At 49.8% G+C, this 21,372-nt stretch overlaps 3 protein-coding genes across 3 annotated transcripts; 2 read left to right on the forward strand and 1 right to left on the reverse strand.

Moving 5' to 3' along the window:
- Nucleotides 1-499: 499 nt before the first annotated feature.
- tom1 (E3 ubiquitin-protein ligase TOM1) lies at nucleotides 500-14,622 on the forward strand (the record flags this gene model as incomplete). The annotated part of the gene is made up of 9 exons (XM_056673331.1): nucleotides 500-547; nucleotides 609-8,475; nucleotides 8,525-12,721; nucleotides 12,807-12,853; nucleotides 13,393-13,472; nucleotides 13,533-13,624; nucleotides 13,689-14,061; nucleotides 14,137-14,409; nucleotides 14,469-14,622. The coding sequence occupies 9 exons, from the start codon at nucleotides 500-502 to the stop codon at nucleotides 14,620-14,622; spliced, it is 13,131 nt and encodes a 4,376-aa protein (XP_056533856.1).
- Nucleotides 14,623-15,633: 1,011 nt separating this feature from the next.
- Nucleotides 15,634-17,175, reverse strand: N7500_002186 (40S ribosomal protein eS6). Its single transcript, XM_056673332.1, has 5 exons — nucleotides 16,924-17,175; nucleotides 16,731-16,803; nucleotides 16,600-16,620; nucleotides 16,070-16,487; nucleotides 15,634-15,970 (listed from the first exon to the last, which is right to left on the reverse strand). Exons 1-5 carry the CDS (start codon nucleotides 17,026-17,028, stop codon nucleotides 15,874-15,876), a joined length of 714 nt encoding a protein of 237 aa, XP_056533857.1. The 5' UTR covers nucleotides 17,029-17,175; the 3' UTR covers nucleotides 15,634-15,873.
- A 1,780-nt stretch (nucleotides 17,176-18,955) lies between these two features.
- On the forward strand, nucleotides 18,956-19,994 carry N7500_002187 (Esterase SGNH hydrolase-type; the record flags this gene model as incomplete). Its single annotated transcript, XM_056673333.1, has 2 exons — nucleotides 18,956-19,192; nucleotides 19,272-19,994. The coding sequence occupies 2 exons, from the start codon at nucleotides 18,956-18,958 to the stop codon at nucleotides 19,992-19,994; spliced, it is 960 nt and encodes a 319-aa protein (XP_056533858.1).
- Between the last annotated feature and the right edge of the window lie 1,378 nt (nucleotides 19,995-21,372).

Consider the following 21,372-nt stretch of genomic DNA (forward strand, 5'->3'; position numbering starts at 1 on the left):
GAAATCAGCGGCTCCGCCCTTCTGCCTTCTGCCGGCAGCTTCTCTTCACGTTGCTCGTCCTTTCCCTCTTCTCTTCTATCAACCAACACCTTCCTTGTCATCTTTTCGTTTTGACATCCTTAATACCTCTACGTCAAATCTTGAGGGATAACGACCTGCACCCGTTTTCCCTTATTTGACCGACTTCCGATATCTCACCTCTCTCAGCTCTCGGAGTTGAAGCTTCTTACTCAAGTTCCTTCATTGAATGGTAAATTCGATCGAGCATCTCTTTAGCTTGCTTTTTATTGACGTTGAAACATTGCTCAGGTGTTCATCACGTTGAGTTGATTCGATTTTCGTTGAAGCAGCAAAACAGCACCAAAAACGTCATAAGGCATCTTCGCGCTTTCTCCGCGACATCGGTCTTTAAAGACCTTCTCGCTCCACCCTCTCTAGGAGACAGCCCTCCTGGAATCTCTCAACTCCCTCATGTTTGGCTGGTCAATCGATCGGTATCATGGGGAGAATTAAGAAGGTAGCTAGCCAAAAGCATGAGGCTACAATCGTAAGTTACTCTCCGGAGGCCTGATATGCAACCCAACTAAAAAATTTTCCTTTCATGACAGTCACCTTTTTTGCACGAATTCATATCGCGTGCCACAACTCTTCCCGTTCCAGAGCTCCCGTCGCTTCTCAACACATTCCCTAAGCTATGGCCGTTCCCACGCGGTGATCTCTACCATTGGATCCAGGTCCTGGATCGATTCGATGAGATTCTGGCATCGGCCGTTGAGAAATATTTCCTGAATACTGGTCCTCAAACCCAGCTGTTCACCCGAAGTGTTTTGGAGCAATCATACTCAGCCGATGAGAGCAAGAAACCCGCAGAAGGGGTTGATGCTAAACTGAATGCCCTGGGATACGGCCCTGATGGAGATAGAGAGCTCGTGGAAGCAGTTCTTGATTTCTCTCGTCTCTTGCTCGAGAAATGTGGCAATCGAAGCCTGTACAGCAGCAGTGATCGCCTAGGTGACCTGTTGAACACCACCTCACTCTCTCTGCTACAATCTACATTGCGGCTATCTCTTTGCTTAGCCCAACGGTACCACTCTCGTCAGCGTGGCACCCATCAACAGTCCGTATTGCAGTCCCACTATGCTCTTGATCTTGAAAAGCTGCAGAAGATCGCAGCACCTTTTCCACGTCCAGTCATCGCTAGTAAAACGCCATTTGTCGCATCTCCCGCCGTTTTAAACAAGGGGAAAGAAAATACAGCCCAGACAAAAATTAACGCCAATGAATTGGTTTCCCTTGTGCGTGATAACGAAGGCTGGGAGGAATGGGGAGATGTTCGAGTTCTTTACTATCCCTCGGGCTCTGAACAGACCAGAACAACCTCCGAATTTGGCCAGATGGAGCAGGGCTCCCACGTTCCAACTACGCCAACTCCGTTGCGACGTAGTGCAACACATCCTACTCCTCATTCCAATCTGGGCTCGAATGGAGATGAATCGCCAGCCGCCGTCGGCGGGAAGACAGAGGAGGCCACGCGAGCGGGGAAAGTTCTAGAGCTTCCCTATTCAAAAGTTTCAACGACAAAACTGGAAGATCTTCTTGCAGCCAACTTGCCCCATCTACCTCTTGAATCAAAATATGAGCTGCTCCAAAAGCTCCGAGTCGCGAGGGCGTTGACAGAGTCGCATACAACGCGAGAACAGATCCTTTCCATCAAAGCACTGGCAGTGACCAACCTGGCCCATGTCCAGCCGGAGAGTACCTTCCAATCAAAGGTTCTTCAATCTGACCTGGAACAACCGAAGCGTCTGCAGCTTGCTTATCAGCTTGCTGAAGTGGTTCATCTTGGTGCAAGTGGTGATCTCGAGGTCTCCCGGTCAGTCCAGACTTTGGCGATCCAGGCACTGGATGCGTTGGCCAAGCACAAGGCTCGTGCTGTTGACGTCTGTGCAGCTTTGAGCGTCAATGTAAATCATGGAATTCTTATGTTCTTGACCCGTAAAATGGTCAATGAACTAGGCCCTGACAACAACGATCCGGATGATGCCTACTACGATGAGTGGCGAGATGCTTTACTTGCACTCCTGCGCACTCTCCCAAGCTCGAGCACACGTACACCGGAGACCTTGGTTGCAGCTGGTCTGATTCCCATGTTTGTTGATATTCTGAACCTGCGGACTGAAAAATCCCGCCGGGTCTATTCTCGAATCATGGAGTTCCTCGATACATTTGTGCACGCGGTTCGTGACGCACTGGGTACCCTGACAACAGCAAAGGGCTTTGACGCCATGTCTGATTTGATTGACCACGAGACCAAGACCGCGTTTGAGAAGGTCAATCGCGGGGTTGGATTCCCTGCCCAATACAAGAATCCTTCGATAGACTATCAAATCCCTTACTTCCAGCAGCAGACTCTTCGCTGGATGTTCCGTTTCGTCAATCATATCATGCAGCATAATGGTGGAGGTTTCGATCGAGTTCTGCGAAACTTGATTGATTCTCCTCAGCTGTTGACTTCTCTTCGGCTTGTGTTCGAAAATGCTCGTGTGTTCGGCTCGCATGTTTGGAGCAATGCTGTCAATATTCTTAGCAGCTTCATCCATAATGAGCCTACCAGTTATGCTGTCATCGCCGAGGCTGGCCTTAGCAAGAGCCTTCTTGCTGCCGTGATGGGCCGTGAACTTCACGTGTTGGAGAAGCCGGCGGCTGTGGAGCCCGAAGACCGCGAGACCGATGCCGAGACTGAGGTCGAGCCCGCTACTCAACCACCCAGCGTTGAAGCCGCCACCCAGTCTGAGGAAAAGCAGAAAGATCGGGAGTATGCTATCGTCAGGCCCCAGAACACTCCGCTTGCACCTGGCATAATGCCCGCCGCTGATGCTCTCGCTTGTATCCCTGGTGCATTTGGAGCCATCTGCTTGAATTCCTCCGGTTTGGACCTCTTCCAGTCCTCCGATGCACTAGAAAGCTTCTTTGAGATCTTCGAGAACCCTGAGCATGTCAAGTGCCTAAAGGATGACCCCGAACTGGTTCGTTCGTTAGGCACAACATTTGATGAGCTTGTTAGACACCACCCAGCATTGAAGACGTCTATCATGTCTGCCGTCCTCGTAATGGCTGCTCGCGTCAACATTTTGGGGCGAGTCAAGGCATGGGAGCTAGGCATGGGCACGAAGATGTGGACTCAAGACGTCGACGGCAAAACAACTCTTTCAGGAGATGTCTTTTCATTGTTCCGAGAAATCGGCACAGCTGTTGATGCATCTGTAGACGACCCGGCCTCGTTTGGTGCTCCCCAGCTCAACGTGAACACCCTTCCTAACGGCGCTAAGCTTGTTGTTGGGCATTTGGACCAGGTTCTTCCTTCGCCCGGCCCCGACTTCGAGCCTAAAGATCAGGATGATCATGGTCTTTCAGCTACGGACTACCTGTTCCCAGCTCTGCGATTCCTAGGTGCTTTCTTCGAAAACCAGACGAACTGCACGTCCTTCATTATGGCCGGCGGCACAGAGTTCTTGTTGGATCTTGCGACCCTCCAAAGCTTGGCATTTGATTTCCACGGCACCAACGCTAATCAAGAGATTACTGTGCTTATTCACATGCTTGCAGAAACAAAGCCTCACCTTGTGCTCCCGTCTCTTGTTCGACGCGCACAGGCAGCAGTGGACAACCTGTCGGCCTTTTGGACTGCGCCTACTGGATCGGGATTCTTCACGGAATTGATCATACCAGCAAATTCCAAAAAGCCGGCTTTCGAGCCTACAGCTGCTGCTAAATCTGGCACGTTTTTCGTGAGGCATTTGAACGCCGTTCTTCTCCTCACCGACGTCCTTCGCGAGGTTTTCGCGTCGCCACTATACCAAACTCGACCTGGTCAGTCTACCTCGATCTTTGGCCAAGCCAACCTTGCAGATCACTACTGTTCCCTGATCTCCTCATTAAGCAACCTCGTTGCTTCTTGCGTATGGGAAGGAATTTTGCTAGAGAAGAACATCCCTGAGAAGTGGCTAAAAGCCACACAGGCCTCTGCTGAGAAGCATGGCTCTGGAAAGTCAAAGGCTGCTCCCGTTACTGGGAACCCCCAGGGGGCTTCAGCAGTGCCTGGCGCCGAACCTCAACGGGAGGGCACTGATGCACCAGAGACTGCCCCGGCTCAGCCGGGCCAGATCCCGAAAGAAGACGACATTGAAGTTGATGAGCAAAGTCCCGCTTTCAAGAATGCACGTACGCTACGCTACCTTCTAAGCGCTCTGCCAACCTCGATTACGGGCTTCTTGCACAACCTCGGACTAGGTATCATTGGCAAGAGACGCACAGATCCACTCCAGAAACAGAAGGCCAATGCTATTTTGGTATCAGACGCCATTGCTGAAGGTGTTCTCCGCCAACTGCGTTTTAACCCTGCCAATTCGAGTGACAGCCCTAAGCACCGTTTCGCGTATCTCATTGTCATTCTTTCCCACTTCTCGCACCTTCTCTATGAAGTCTCAGCAGACCGTCCCAGCCCAAACTATTTGACTTCAGTCCTCGTTTCGTTTAATAAAATCAAAGGTCTGAAAGAGCTGAAAGACATCTGTGATGTCTTCTTGGCCGACATCAAGTCTCTTCCATCTGCGGAGTCGATTCCCGACCAGGACAAAGAGCTTGCTGATCGGCTTGCATCCGGGTATGGCGGAATCAAGATCATCCTTGGATTATTCGCAGACCTCACTTCTGGGAAGTTCATCGTGGACTCTAGCCAAACACAAGCCTTGACTTCTCATCCTGAAAGAGACCGAGACCGTCCCGATTATTTCCAGCCAGGCCAACTCTTGGTGGAACTTCGCATGGAGATTTTGCCTATGGCCAGAGACATGTGGAACTCGGATTTTGCCACCCAGTCATCGAGTCCGATTGTCCGGTTGTTGATTGATATCATGCGGTACTCCTTGGATGGTGAATACGAGGCTGGTGCGGCTCGTAAAGCAGATACCCCGCCCCTGTTGGTTGAGATGTCCAAGAAACCATTCGTCGTCCACACGGAACGAGCTACTGCCTTGCTTGAGAAAGGGTACATGGATGTCGATCTTAACAAAGAAGCCCTTTATCGTTGTAATAATCTTTTAGTTGCCGCCGAAGAATACTGCAAGGCGCAGCAATGGCTACGAGCCCCTCCCAGAGTCCCCCCTGGTCCCGGCGATATCAAAACTGGAGTACCAGAGTCTGCTTCTGGCATCGACTCCCTCGAGGATCATGCTATTGGAGAGGTTCAGCATCTCCATGGCGTTAATGCACTACTGGATCACCGCTCTGCAGCACTTCAGTTGCTTCTAGCTCAAGCAACCAGGCGACCCGTGCCTGACGCATTACAACGTCCTCCTGCTCCCGGAGGCGATATTGACTCTGACATGCATGATGGATTGGCTAGAGCTCTGGACAATGTTCTCAACGACAATGATGACATGGATAGCGATGACCAAGACGAGTCATCGAACCAGCGTCGGCCCGAGAGTCGTAATACTGGGGCAAACCCTTCTGAGCCTGCTGGAACATCCCAGGCAGAACAGGTCAAACGTCGCCATATGGTCACGATCGAAGACTTGGATGCAGAGAGGCAAAACATTCGGTCAAACCTGATCGATCGGGCCCTGGACATTCTAAACGAACATTATGACGTCTCGTTCGAACTGTCTGACTTGATCACCTCCGCCATCAAGAAGCATAGCGAGCCCGTTAACTTCCGTCGTGACATTGGAGAGACCCTTGTTCAATCGCTGGTTTCCCTGCAGATGGAGAATTTCCAAACAGCGGGCAAAAAGATTGCAGCATATGCACATATTCTCGCATTGACCCTTCAAGATGTTGATATGTACCGTGCCACTCTTGAAGAGCTCAAAGATTGCTTTTTGACTTTCCTTGGATTTATCAAGCTTCCAACACCTGAGAAGGCTGACCAAGAAACCTTCCCTTGGATTGGACATGTCCTGCTTATTCTCGAGAAGCTGCTGTCTGATGATTGTCAGCCTCCCGAGATTGCTTGGAAGCTGCCAAACATTGATGATCCTAACCCCGGTGGCGATGAACCAGCCCGCCTTAAAGACGAACCCCTTGTCTCGCTCGGGGAGAAGACCCAGCTATTTGAAGCTCTTGTCGAGATCTTACCGCGAGTGGGCAAGGACGATACACTAGCGCTCTCCATTTGCCGAGTTCTGGTCATTCTCACCCGCGAGCGTAGCATTGCCGCCCGCTTTGGTGAAAAGCGAAATCTTCAGCGATTGTTTGTGATGGTTAAGCAGCTTTCCAGTGCTACTAATGATAAACTCCAAAGCGCCTTCATGCTCATCCTTCGTCACATCGTCGAGGATGAAGCTACTATACGGCAGATCATGAGGAGTGAAATTGTTGCCGCTTTCGAGGCCAAGACTGCACGTCAGATTGACACGAATGGCTATGTACGGCAGCTGTATCACCTCGTGCTAAGAGCTCCAGACATCTTTGTGGAGGTCACAAATGAAAAGCTGCGGTTGGTCCGATATGATAACCATCAACGTCCACAGGTTCTTGGATTGAAGGCCGACAAAGATCGGCAACAAAAGCGAGGAAGGCCCAGTATCCTTCTCGAAGAGCACGATCCAGAGTCATCTGCAGCAGCCGAAGCACATGCCACCGAAGACACGGACAAGAGCAAAGAGGACAAGGCCAAGTCCCAAAGCAAGGGTGCCGAACTCAAAGCCCCAATCGTGGAGAATCCGGATGGCGTTATTCATTATCTGCTTTCGGAGCTTTTGTCCTACAAGGATGTGGATGACAAAGAAGCCGGTCCTGAATTCCCAGAACACGCAGCTGACCAATCTGATACTCAAACTGATGTTGAGATGGCTGTGGATGAGCCAACACCTTCAAATTCGAGCACTACCGAAGCCCCTCCGTCTCGCGGTACTAAGAAGGTAGAGAAGCCTCAGTTCAAGGCAGATGACCATCCGATTTACATCTACCGCTGCTTGCTTCTTCAGTGCTTGACAGAACTTCTTTCCTCATACAACCGAACCAAGGTCGAGTTCATCAACTTTTCCCGCAAGGCTGATCCTCTAGCCACCACGCCCTCCAAACCACGCTCTGGCGTCCTCAACTATTTGTTGAACGTACTTGTTCCCCTCGGTACTATGGATCACGATGAAAGTTTGGTATTCAAAAAGCGCAGCATTACCTCCACATGGACTATGCAAGTGCTTGTTGCGCTTTGCACCAAGACCGGCGAATTCGGCGGTGTTGGTAGGCGTCGTACTGACCCTAAGTATGAGGAGGACGAGCCTGAGCTTGCTTTTGTGCGCCGTTTTGTGCTGGAGCATGCTCTCCGGACCTACAAAGATGCTATGGCCTCTACCGAACCTCTAGATGCCAAGTATTCGAAGCTTATGTCTCTTGCTGATCTCTTCGATAAAATGCTCAGCGGCTACTCCTTTACCAATGACGCGGGCTTCCCAACTTCAACTAGGCAGCTCGCCAAAACCATGTTCGAAAAGAATTTTATCCCGGCGCTCACTTCATCAGTCGCCGATGTCGACTTGAATTTCCCGTCCTCCCGGCGTGTCATCAAGTATATTCTTCGTCCATTGAATAAACTTACACAGACTGCCGTACTTCTGAGCGAGAACTCGGATATCAATATCCAAGGTGACAACGAGGATGATGATATCTCATCGGCCACCTCCGTTTCTGACTTGGAAGACGAACGCGAAGAAACACCTGACCTCTTCCGTCACTCTACTCTTGGCATGCTAGAGCCTCGTCATGACGAGGAAGAGAGTAGCACCGAAGAATCGGAGGGTGAGGACGATGAGATGTACGATGATGAATATGACGAAGAAATGGACTACGACGAGGATGTCGCTGAAGATGATGGTGAAGTCGTCAGCGACGAAGACGACGATGGCATGGGTCCAATTGAAGGTCTTTCTGGTGATGCAGTCGAAGTCATCCTCGACGAAGATGACGACGAGGATGAGGACGATGATGATGAAGATCACGACCATTTGGACATGCATGATGATATGTATGACGGAGAGATCGGGGGTGACAGAGACAACGAAAGCCTCGAAGATGGGGAGGAGGACGAATGGGAAAGCGAAGAAATGACCGAAGACGAAGAGGAGGTCGAAATGATGAACCAATTTGAAGATGAGATGGCCGACATGAGACAATCCACCCGACACCAAGGTGAGGATCAACATCTTGGTGACCTATTCCGTGCCCTAAATGGTACAGGTGTTGATGATCTCCGTGGAGATGCCCTAGGCGGTGATATTCATGAAGAAATTCTTGATGATCTCGATGAAGATGGTTTGTCCCTCCTTAGACTGCCTTGGCAACTGCCAGTGCCGCTGTTAGAATCAGCCTTGCTGACATACAGTCTAGTTGAAGACGAGGACGATATGGATGAACTTGACGAGGACATGGACGATTTCGATGAGGAACAAGGATCTTATGGGGATATGGAAGGTAAGTTCAATCACTAAAAATTTCCTCACATCATGACTGACTTCTTTAGAAGACGATGATCTTCTTGAGCCATGGGGATGGGAAGGCGATGAGCCTCCAATGGCCCGAGGAAATCACCAATCCCGCTTCCGCGGAGGCCCACCACCAGCCTGGGCTACCGTCACTGAAATCATGCCGGGTCGCCAATCCGGTCTTGTTCCTATCCAGCCTTATCACCGTGTCCATCGAACCCAAATCCCGTCACGCGGCAACGACGATGGCACTAATCCTCTTCTTGTCCGGACTGACCGCCCAGATCCTACTGTTCCACCTCGTGGGGCTGCTGCTGATCCTTTCGCCGATTGGGGTCAGTCTATTGACCCTGCAAGTGGCCGGGTTGTTGCCATGGATAGCCCCATCAGCTTCATGAATGCCATTATGCAAGCCATCGGTGGACAAGCGGCGCCAGGTTTCGGCGTTGTGACTCGCCCTGATGGTATTCATGTCCATGTTGACCGACGGGCTGTCTTGCCTGGTCGTATTCAGGATATGCTTGGAATCCCTCGAGGAGCAGGCCCTCCAACACGCACTCGCGGCGATGACCCTCACACTGCCGTCAAGTTTGGTCTCGGTACCACTAGAAATCGCTGGCAGGAAGAGGCCCGCATTATCTTCAGCAACCAGTATGTTGAGCGGACCCAGCGCATCGTCAACTCTATTCTGAGGCTCTTGGTTCCCCCTGCTATCGAGGAGGAAAAGCAGCGCCAGAAGCTTGCGGAAGAGGAACGCAAACGTCTTCAAGCCGAAAGAGCTGAAAAGGAGCGCCAAGATCGCATTGCCGCTGAAGAGGAACTTCGCCAGCTTAAGCAAAAGGAGGAGGAAGAAAAGGCCCGACTGCAGGCAGAAAAAGAACAACAGGAAGCCGAGCGCCAAGCTGCTGGGGTCGATGAGCCCATGGAAGACGTTCAAGAAACTGATACTACGGTTGAAGCCGCTGGCCCATCTGCTCAACTCGAAGCCCAGCCAACTGAACCCGCTCGCCGAGTCTACACAAACATTAGGGGCCGCCAGGTTGACATCACCGGCCTGGAGATTGATTCAGAATATCTAGAGGCTCTGCCTGAAGAACTTCGCGAGGAAGTCATCATGCAACAGCTTGCTGAACATAGGTCCCAGGCTGCCGCCGCGGGCGAGGAGGACACTGAGATAAACCAAGAATTCCTTGAAGCCTTGCCTGCCGAGATCCGTGAAGAATTGCTGCAACAAGAGCTGGCCGATCGACGCCGGCGAGAACGTGAGACTGCGCGACGACAGGCGGCCACTGCTGGCGGTGCTAGCGCTACAGCTTCTGGCACTCAACCGGCAGAAGAAATGGATGCTGTCAGTTTCCTTGCTACTCTCGATCCCTCTTTGCGCCAGGCTGTTCTGGCCGATCAGCCCGAGGATGTTCTCGCAACCTTGGGTCCAGAGTACTTGACTGAAGCCCGTGGTATGGGTGGTAGCGGCCGACGCATGGCCCAGTTTGGTGACATGGGTGCCATTGATCACCGACAGAGAACTGAGCCTGCTGCCGGCCAAGAGCCGAAGAAAGAGCAGAGACGTCAAATTGTTCAAATGCTCGACAAGGCTGGCGTTGCAACCCTTCTACGCCTGATGTTTATGCCCCTGCAGGGCAACGCTCGCCATCAATTGAACGATATTCTTCATAATGTTTGTGAGAACCGTCAGAACCGGAGTGAGGTAATCAGCGTTCTTCTTTCGATCTTGCAGGATGGTAGCGTTGATTCCACTGCGATTGAACGCAGCTTTTCTCATCTTTCTTTGCGTGCAAAGGCACCAGGAGCACAGAAGACTCCACAATCTAAGCGAACCCTCGCTATTCAAACTGCCTCGAGCGTCAGCAGTGAAGTGACCCCTATCATGGTCATTCAACAGTGTATCGCCGCACTGTCCTTCCTTTCGCAATTCAACCCTCACATTGCTTGGTTCTTCCTGACGGAGCATGACTCTGCCTCACCTGGTAAATTCAAGTCATTGCGCAAGGGCAAAGGCAAAGAAAATCGAGCTAACAAGTTCGCTTTGAATGCACTGCTTTCTCTTCTTGACCGCAAGTTGATAATGGAAAGCCCTAATTGTATGGAGCAACTGTCCAGCCTCCTGAGCAGCATCACACAACCCTTGACTGTTCTTCTTCGTCGCGAAAAAGAGCGACAGGAAGATGGCAAGGGCAAGAAACCCGAGAGACCTCAGATCGAAGCCTCTGCCGATCAACCTGCTGAGGCTGCCGATTCCAGTATGGACACATCTATGACTGATGCTCCGCTACCGACTGTGGAAAGTCCTGGAGCCCCTGATCAAGAGACCGTGGAGGGCGAAGAGGCCACTTCGGCTGAAGCCAAGAAATCTGAAGACTCCAAAAAGCCCGCCGAGGACGAGAAGCGCAAGAAGCGAACAATCGAGCCTCCAGTCGTTCCGGATCACAACTTCCGACTGGTTGTCCAGATCCTTGCGGCTCGTGAGTGCAATGGCAAGATATTCCGTGATACACTTTCCACCATCAACAATCTATCTGCTGTTCCTGGAGCTAGAGACGTGATTGGCAATGAATTGGTTGCTCAAGCGCAGGCCCTTAGTGATACCATCTTGGGTGATTTGGAAGACCTTCTCCCTCATATCCACCAGGCCAAGACCGGTACCGACATGCAAGGTCTTGCTCTGGCCAAGTTCTCCCCGGCCAGCTCCGATCAGGCGAAATTGCTACGTATCCTGACCGCACTCGATTATTTGTTTGACCAAGCACGAGCAGACAAGTCCAAAGATGTTGAGGCTGGGGCCGCTCCCAAGGAGGACGTACTAAAGAAACTCTATGAAAGCGCCACTTTCGGCCCACTTTGGACCAAGCTGAGTGACTGTTTGACAGTCATTCGGCAGAAGGAAAATATGCTGAACGTGGCTACTATCCTCCTCCCTCTCATTGAGGCATTGATGGTTGTCTGCAAGAACACCACGCTGAAGGACCAGCCGCTGTCTCGCGGTAGCCGTGAGCTGTCAGTCAACAGCGCCCAGACTGATGCTGGTCTCAGCATGGAAAATATATTCTTCAAGTTCACTGAGGAACATCGCAAGATTCTTAATGAGCTCGTCCGCCAGAACCCTCGCCTGATGAGCGGTACATTATCCCTATTGGTTAAAAACCCCAAGGTCCTGGAATTCGACAACAAGCGCAACTATTTCACTCGTCGTGTCCACTCCCGCGGTGCCGAGCCTCGCCACCCTCATCCTCCTCTTCAGCTCTCTGTGCGCAGAGCTGAGGTTTTCCTTGACTCTTTCAAGTCCTTGTACTTCAAGAGTGCAGATGAGTTGAAGTATGGCAAATTGAACGTTCGATTCCACGGTGAGGAGGGTGTCGATGCTGGTGGTGTCACCAGAGAATGGTTCCAGGTCCTTGCCCGTGGCATGTTCAACCCCAACTACGCCTTGTTCATCCCTGTCGCCGCTGATCGGACTACCTTCCACCCCAACCGCCTCAGTGGAGTCAACTCGGAGCACCTCATGTTCTTCAAATTCATTGGGCGCATTATTGGTAAGGCATTGTACGAAGGCCGTGTCCTCGACTGCCACTTCAGCCGAGCAGTCTACAAGAACATCCTCGGACGAGCCGTGTCGATCAAGGATATGGAAACACTCGACTTGGACTACTACAAATCACTTCTGTGGATGCTCGAAAATGACATTACCGATATCATTACCGAGACCTTTGCCATTGAAACCGATGCCTTTGGCGAGAAGCAGGTCATCGACCTGAAGCCCGGTGGTCGCGACATCCCCGTTACACAGGAGAACAAGGAGGAGTACGTTCAGCGCGTAGTCGAATATCGCCTCGTGGAATCGGTTCGCGAGCAACTAGATAACTTCCTCAAGGGCTTCCATGAAATCATCCCTCCCGAGTTGATCTCCATTTTCAACGAGCAAGAGCTGGAACTTTTGATTTCTGGTCTTCCTGAGATCGACGTGGACGAGTGGAAGAACAACACCGAATATCACAACTACTCCGCGTCTTCCTCGCAGATCCAGTGGTTCTGGCGTGCCGTCCGTTCATTCGACAAGGAGGAGCGTGCCAAGCTTTTGCAGTTCGTCACTGGAACCAGTAAGGTTCCTCTCAATGGCTTTAAGGAGCTTGAGGGTATGAACGGTGTGAGCAAGTTCAACATCCATCGCGACTATGGCCATAAGGATCGCCTTCCCAGCTCGCATACCTGTTTCAACCGTAAGTCTTTACCCCGGTCTCTTCGCTGCATTAGCGCAAATTACTAACTATCCACAACAGAGCTTGATCTTCCTGAGTATGAAAGCTACGAAGACCTCCGTCAACGCCTTTACACAGCTGTCACGACTGGCAGTGAGTACTTCGGGTTTGCCTAGATTGTTGTCCTTTTCTACGGCATGGGTATGGTTCCATCAAGTCAAAAGCATCGTATGGCGTTTTTCTCGATTCTTACGGGATTTTCTTTTTATCGGGGACGAACGAGGAGATGATGGAAGGCTGGCATAGGCCAGCGAGAAGTTTCTTTACGAGAAGATGAAAACTGAGGCGCCTGGCAAGGGATTCGGTTGAAGTGCAGGTCAACCGTGTTCTCTCTAGAGTCCTCTTTATGTACTTAGATTGCCGCATTTATTTTTCCCCTTTCAAACCTGATGCGTATTTTTGTATAATGTTGTAGAACTTCATACTCCGTACTCCGTACTCCGAGAGGACTTCCAAGGTTGGCAGAGGGGCTTATCTCATCAAGCGGTGAGCCTGTCACGGGACTGCATCGAAAAAAAAGACATGCGGGGCCGCGGAGGAAAACGATTTTTGAGCCGAACACGGTCATCTTGGAGAAGAGTGTGTTTTGAGCTCCTTTGGATTGAATCCCTCTCTCGTTACTATTTCAAAAGCCCTTCATCATGTCGGCCAACTCTATCAAGCTCTTGACTGGCAACAGTCACCCGGAACTCGCCAACCTGGTTGCTGACCGGTATGTGCAACTGACGAGGTTAAGACTGGACAATCGACTAATTAGAACGCTATGAATTAGACTCGGCATTGAGTTGACCAAGATCATGGTCCTGCAATACTCCAACCAAGAAACCAGTGTCACGATCGGAGAGAGCGTGCGGGATGAAGATGGTACGTGCATCCCACTCTAATCATGATATCAAGAACCCCCACTCATATATATGACTTGTTGCAGTCTTCATTCTCCAATCGACGAAACCCAATGATATTAACGATGGACTCATGGAGCTCTTGATCATGATCAACGCTTGCAAGACAGCCTCGGCCCGCCGCATCACAGCCGTCATCCCCAACTTCCCTTATGCCCGCCAAGATAAGAAGGACAAGAGCCGTGCTCCCATCACTGCCAAGCTGATGGCGAACATGCTCCAGACCGCCGGCTGCAACCACGTCATCACCATGGACCTGCACGCTAGCCAGATCCAGGGCTTCTTCAACGTTCCCGTCGACAACCTGTACGCGGAGCCCAGCATGCTGAAGTACATCCGTGAGAACCTCGATGTCAGCAACTGTGTCATTGTCAGCCCCGATGCTGGTGGTGCTAAGCGGTGAGTTGTTTCTACTTCGATACTACACATACTATAGCGGGGGAATATAAGAAGGCTAATTTGGATTACTGTTAGTGCTACTGCCATTGCTGATCGCCTGGATTTGCAATTCGCGCTTATTCACAAGGAACGTGCCCGTCCCAACGAGGTTTCGCGCATGGTTCTTGTCGGCAATGTCAAAGACAAGGTCGCTATCATCGTCGACGACATGGCCGACACATGTGGCACGCTCGCCAAGGCTGCCGAAACTGTCATGCAGCACGGTGCCACCGAAGTCAACGCCATCGTTGTACACGGTATTTTGTCCGGAAAGGCAATCGAGAACTTGAACGGTAGCTGCCTCAAGCGGTATGTATACACCCGAATATTAGCGACAGGTTCACTTTCAACTAACCCTCTCCTCGCAGCATTATTGTCAGCAACACCGTTCCACTGGGCGACAAGCAAGAGCAGTGTGACAAGATCCATACGATCGATATCAGCCCTACATTGGCAGAGGCATGCCGTCGTACACACAACGGCGAGTCTGTTAGCTTCTTGTTCTCGCACACTGTGGGATAAATCAGAGGCAGAAATGAATACATCAGACAGAGGATTCAATCTATGGATTGTCCAAGTGATTACCTACGAGTGTGATTGCGAAACCGTGGAGTGAGCGGGAAACAAAAATACGATTTTTATGACCCTTTTTATTAGCCGGACGAGGATGTTAGTCCCCGGGTGTTTTATTATTGTTTTCTATGTTTTTTTTTTTTTTCTTCTTTTCTTTAAGAGAGAGACCGACGTTTAAATGTTGGCACTTACGCAGTTCTCTCTGGCGGAAGTTGGTTATCCTTGGCTGGGTTCGGTTGCATCGTGCATGCGCTCTTCATATGCAGAGTACTTGCTATTTGATTTAGATTATTTCAAGGTCTCGGGACCGCCTTACAACATTCAATTAGACATGGTGTTTTTCTGTGGAAGTGCTGCTATAAATGTGTTGCTTTGGCTGTTTTAGATTGATACATTACTGTGGTCTCACAGCAGTATGCAGATTTATAGTAGAACTCATGTGGCTTGGGTACTAGCCATCAAGATGGGGCGGACAGAAGGGAAGCAACCAGGTTACACAGCCACCAAGCCAACGACATGGACTGTAACAGAGCCGTATAGCCATGGCTTTGATGGCCATACTAGCTCTTACCTGGTTACAAGGGATATCATGACCGGGAACACATCCGATCGGGGACTTCCTTGTACAACATAGTTATCCCCTTATGTGCTATTGACCGCAATATGCAGTCATGCCCTAAAAACATCATCCCGAGTGCCTGTATGAGCACGTGACCTACATACTAGCAGGAATTTAAGGCAATACTAGTATGGATATTATGACTAGGGTACTCCGTACTCCGTATATATATAAGTGAGTTCAAGTGGAGTAGATTATTCCACATAAAGGGAAACAAGGCGAGATACAATAGACTACTCCATACCCAATATAACTACGCCTACTCCTTGAAAAAGCCTTGAGCAATTGACAGAACTGAGTATTGAAATTTGCATGCACTCCATTCAAAAAAAAGGGTCGTCAAAAAAAGGTAGGCTCAACACAGATGGAGTTATCAACCACTCAGCCTGCTTTGTACGTTTTGAAACCTGTTCCCCGTCTCTTTTCTTGTTCCCTTTTCTTTTTATCAGACATGTATCCTCCGCGCCCCTGAGAGTGATTCATTTTTTGTGAATTCCCCTCAAATCATCCCAGAGACGTGAAGCTCCTCCATTAAACCCCATCGCCGCAGAACGAAATCATAAAACCGCGGGTCTGGAAGTTTACTTCCGCATGGAGGAAGCCCTCCGCTTGCGGAGCTCATCACGCTTAGCCTTCTCCTCGTGGACACGGCCGGCAAGGAGCTTGGCGTAGTCGTTACTATGTAACCGTTAGTTCAGATGTTCTCTTAGAAAAACACACCAATGCACTCGTAGAACATTCATCGGAGCACACAAGCAAAAAGATGGGGGGTCTTACGCAGCATCGCGGGCAGTCTCAGCACGGCGGCGCTTGATGGCAACACGTTGGCGCTTGCGCTGGAGACGCTGGGGGGTAACCAGACGCTGGATCTTGGGGGCCTTGGTGTAATCCTTCTTGCCCTCCTTGGTGACGGTGCGGCGGATGACGAACTTGCGGACGTCGTCCTTCTTGTCGAGACCGAAGAAGCGACGGATCTTGGTGGCACGCTTGGGGCCGAGACGCTTGGGGACAACGGTATCGGTGAGACCGGGGAGCTCACCCTCGCCCTGCTTGACGATAGACAGAGCAAGGACGGCAAGGTCCAGACCGGTGATGGCACCGCGGACGGACTTGCGCTTGCGCTCACCGGTGCGGCGGGGGCGGTAGCAGCTGTGGCCGTCGGCGAGGAGCAGACGGGTACGGGTGGGGAGGAGAACTGTAGAAATAATTCGATAAGTATCCTGCGGCTGGATGGTTGTATCCCTGGGGTTGAATATAATTTTTTTTTCTTGTTCATTCCCCAGGTTGTTGTGCGGATGTGTACGTACCACCCTGCTTCATGGGGAAACCTGCAAAAAAAATCGTCAGCATCGTAGATCTCATTATGACATTGGGTTCCATTTTCCATCATCGAGTTCTTTCTCCCGACACTAGAAATAGAGGGAATTGATATGCGTACCCTGCTTGTCGTTACCACCGGTGATCTTGAACACGTAACCGCTGAACTCGTCACCGAGAGCATCGCCGGCAACCTAATCAAAGAAATCCTAATTAGCCAGTCGTTCTCCATAGTCGTATGTGTGTGTATGTGTATGTTGGTCGATATGTTTGTCGGACAGTCGGGGAAGGATGAGGTTCAAGGGAGTGCTGACTTCGGTGCCCATGCGCTTCTCCATGAAGGGACGCAGCTTGCGCTCATCGTCGATCTCGATGATTTTCTGGGACCCATTGGCCGGGTAGGAGATGTTGAGCTTCATCTTGACGGAGGCGGCGCGGTCAAGACGGTAGCGCGTGTGTTGTCGATTTGTGAGATTGTCGTCGAAGGAGTCTGTATTGTGGATTTTTTAGTTCGCCGGCTTAGCGAGGTGCAAGTCACGTGTCACGTGTGGGAAGTAGGGCTTGAGTCCGCTAGATGGGGTTTAGCGTCATGTGGCTAGTCATGTGACCTGGCCTCTGCACCCAGGCATTTTCTTTTCTTCGTCTATCAAGTCAGTCATGTTCCTCCAGAACGTTGTGGTGTAGGTGTCGGCATGGCGCCGGAAACGCCAAAACAGCAGTATCTTCAACGATGAACACGCATCTTGCCCCCGCCAACCATGCATACAAGAGACAGGACGTATCTAGGACCGCCAACAATTACAAGTTTCTCTCCGCCATGAACCAACAGTGTCCTTTTACTCAGACGTGAGACCCCCCAATGCGAATTTTGAATATAACCGACCTGGAATTGCCAACGGAATGATGAATGAATGTTTCGGGTCATGATTCAGCCCCGACCGGCCGAACTCCAACTTTCTGATATATCAAGACTGAACACGGTCTCACAAAGCGACTCATTGACAGCCACCACGAGACTCGTACGACAATTTCAAATGAATAGGCTCCACTAACTATATCTATTTCTGCACCCGACCATGATGTGAACCATTGGCTTGTCAGACCCTGCAAACGCCGGAATGCCTGGATCATTGACGCGGTACCATATATGCAAACAACCCTTTGACTCAATATCTCACAATGATATATGGAATTGGGGTTCAGAGTAGAAAACTCAGGGACGACAAATATTGATTGGCTAATTGCAGGACCATTTCAGATACATATTATGTATAAGAATCGTCAGCCGCTTACGTGATCTGTTTCTTACATTTTAGGTAGGGTTGAAGAAATTCGATCTATTTGGCTCAATAGTCTCAAGGGCCTTTGAAGGTACACAAGACAACGCTACGATGGGGGGAGGTTCCTTGAGTATCTTTTCTAGATGCCTATGACTTTCTTGGTGCTGTAGCCAAAAAGATGAAAATGATTAGTTCCTCAATCCACATCATTTCCCCATACTTTATTCTTGTCCATCTATTCCCCAATAGAAGCATTGTGTCTCACAGTGCTCCGTACTCCGCTCTGAAGATCTGCAGTATATAATGTCTTGGCACGTCTATAGTATCGAGAAACAATTTGCATGTCAGACGGCCAATTGGCCAAGATCATACCAACTTTCTGAGACAATGCAAAACAGCATGCCACTGGACGTGGCCTTGTACGATGGGCTTCATATGTGATGCAAGCAGACTGGTCCACTATTCGGACTTGGGAAAAGAACAGGAGAACCTAAATATCAAGAGGCTTAGATACCGAAAAGACCAGATCAAGCAATTGTGGCCCAGACCATGTAAGAAGAAAATAGATTTGACGACTAATTTGCCCAGTTGATACTCTACTCGGCCCTTGCCGAGCCACGCGGCCAATCTACAATTGTGACGAATTCACGTCGAATATAGAGATTTTAGCCTTTTTCGGTACTAATTCTCGTGTATTGTGGCTCTAGCCTATCGTTCTGATTATTTTATCTCACTTCTATCTTTTTACATTCTCCTATAGCGTTTCTGGAGAAACCGCCACACATCCGAACTTGCCGGTTTCTTGTCCGAGTGGAGATTCCCTCGTTGCCAATTTCTGCAGAGTTGGATGATCTTGTGGTTCCCGCAGAATTTGAGCGACGGTTGTCTTCATTGTATTGCGTTGCATTGTCATTGCTGGGAGCATAGTCCGACGACTTACACTTCGCCATCGGAGTCATTTGTGGCGACTTTTCTTTCCAAAAAATCCGAAACAAGCAGAAGACCTGTGATCCGAACTCGACACTGCCCAACTGGGTCTATCCTAAAACCTGGCCGTACGGTCGCCATGATTCGTCTTTTTAACCGTTTCTATGCACTGTCTGCTATCGCGGTCTGCACGATTTTCATATCAGCATGGTTTTTGAAGTCACGGACTGTTCCCGATATCACCCCTTTGGTATCAGACCCGTTCCAGGTAGCCAGTACATTTGACCAGCGATTAGTCGTCTTTGGGGATTCATGGAGCGGTAATCAATCCAGCGAGCCACAGGGCAAACTATGGACGGACTGGCTCTGTTCAATGGTATGACAACGCCCGGGAAAAAATCAGAAGCGGAAACACAAGCATCATATCTGACTGAAACAATCTGGAACACGAGTAGCTCTCCTGTCACCAAGAGAACTTAGCACAGACAACGAATCCACTTCTAAAAGGCAAGAATATCGGCGCAGTGGTCGACAACAAAGAACTCGATCTACTAGGCCGAGGGTCTCAGACCTACACCGCAGATTTGAAGTCCCAGCTCCAGCAATGGCTAGTTGCCGAGTCAGCTGCAACGAAGGATTTCTCTGAGAAAGCGGTCCGGTCCCGCCAGGACCGCACAATCTTTGTTATCTCTTTTGGGGTCTGGGATATCTGGAGCCTAATTACGAAGGACTACGACGCAGCGAGCAAATCAGTTGAGCGGCGTATTGCAACGCTTATGGGTCAACTCGACACGTTGTCCGAGAAATTGGGCACAACGGAGCTGAAACTCATTCTGACGCAGACGATTGACGTGACTTTCCTGCCCGGGTTTCAGTTCGCTGGTGATCAGTACAAGGATACAGTGCGGATCCTGGAAGAGTGGAATGGGCAGTTGCGTGAGATGGTTAGGGAGTGGAGTCATGGCACTGTCTATCTCTTTGATACTAATGCTTTTATGATGGACCGGATCCGTGACTGGCAGCTCTATGCGGCGGGCATCGAGGAGGAGAATGGTCTAGGGAAGAACTTGGATGGGTGGGAAAATGTCGAGGAGCCCTGTGTTGAGAGTGGGTTCCGGGTCATGATGTCAAAGGAGAAGGAACAGTGTGAGCATCCAGACAAGTATCTGTTCTGGTAAGTTCTTTTCTTCTTCCTCGTCATTCCTTTGCCACTTTTTCAGGATCGAGGGGAGGAAAGAGAGATCGACGAGTTAAAATGCCTTTTTTTGCTGATCGAGACATGGTTGATATCCAGGAACGAAATGAATCTAGGTCCTTCAGCTCATCGGCTTATGGCTATGGAGATCTACCATGGAATTGATGGGATTCTACTGAACCCCAAGGGAGTGTCATCAAAGCGCCACAGCCGGGGGTTTCCAGCTTAGACATTGTCCTCAATGAGACGCCATTCTTCAAAAGAGATGAAAGAGAAAAAAAATTGACAAATATGACGTCTCCAAAAGGGAGGGGTCTATAGTAATGTCAGTACCCGACTGTCAAACGCCCTATACTTGATGCGGGTGAGAAGTGCCCAATTTCCAGTGTTCAAAGGTGGATCTTCAAGGGCAGGGTAGTATGTCTAACTGGAACTTGCAGAGAAAGGTCCAGACAATCTATTACCCGAGACAATATCTAGGAAATCGGGAAAAGGTGGTATTGTTCCAAGTCACTGTAACGCATAGTGGAGATCGACAATGAGATCATCCTAGATCTTGATTTGAAATCGTGTACGGAGTATTTTTATTGTAGTGTGATTATAATTATCAGATATTCAGAAAAAAAAAATACACTAGACAATGCCTAGTCTAGAAATTGTCTAACGTGTTTGTCCATGTCTGATTTGACGGGGAACCGATTCACTAAAATCCGACCAATATAAGCGATATAGTTGGACAGGCTTAAGCGGGTCGCCGCATCCGGAGACAAAGAAAACAATGACTCTAGTGCCTTGGCCCTAGAGATTTAGAAATTAGGGGACTTTTTTTTTTTGGACACCTCATATTTTGGGGGTTGTACTTTGGTTGAGATTCATATCTGAAGGGCACCGTGTCGTTGGGAGTATAAGTTGAAATTTCATCTAGACTTCATATTCCCGAGTAATAAAAAAACCACTTGATTCCTAGACGTGTTTTTCTTTTTTTTTTTTCCATTAATTAATTTCTCGGCTCAAACCATCAAGGGCAATCTGGAACTATTGTCAAAGAATAAGCCGCTAGACAGGGATTCCGGGGAGGAAAACCAACCCAGGACAAAGAAACCCGCGCTTTTTAGGGCTTTTCGGTCCAAACGCTATACTTCGCTTTGTCTGATCCCTGATATTCCCCCAGTCTTTCAATCAATTCTTATTATTGCTCTATTTTCCTTTTGGATTCATTTTCTTTGTTTTTCGCTAGCCCCTCTCTTTCTTTCTTATTTCTTGGGGCCCAGTCGCCCCCCCAAACCTATTCACTTCTGCCTCTTTCAAAGGGTTATACTTTCTTACCTTTCCCTTGTCGCCCTATTCCTTTGATCCAGACT

Source organism: Penicillium coprophilum (assembly GCF_028826855.1).
Source record: "Penicillium coprophilum strain IBT 35676 chromosome Unknown utg000002l_segment0_segment1, whole genome shotgun sequence".
Taxonomy (NCBI): Eukaryota; Fungi; Ascomycota; class Eurotiomycetes; order Eurotiales; family Aspergillaceae; genus Penicillium; species Penicillium coprophilum.

Coding starts and splice junctions, on each gene's coding strand:
- N7500_002186 (XM_056673332.1), bottom strand. CDS start 17,028: ATGAAGCTCAACATCTCCTACCCGGCCAATGGGTCCCAGAAAATCATC. Junction 16,488..16,599: donor TTTCCCCATGAAGCAGGGTG/GTACGTACACAT, acceptor TTATTTCTACAG/TTCTCCTCCCCACCCGTACC. Junction 15,971..16,069: donor GAGACTGCCCGCGATGCTGC/GTAAGACCCCCC, acceptor ACGGTTACATAG/TAACGACTACGCCAAGCTCC.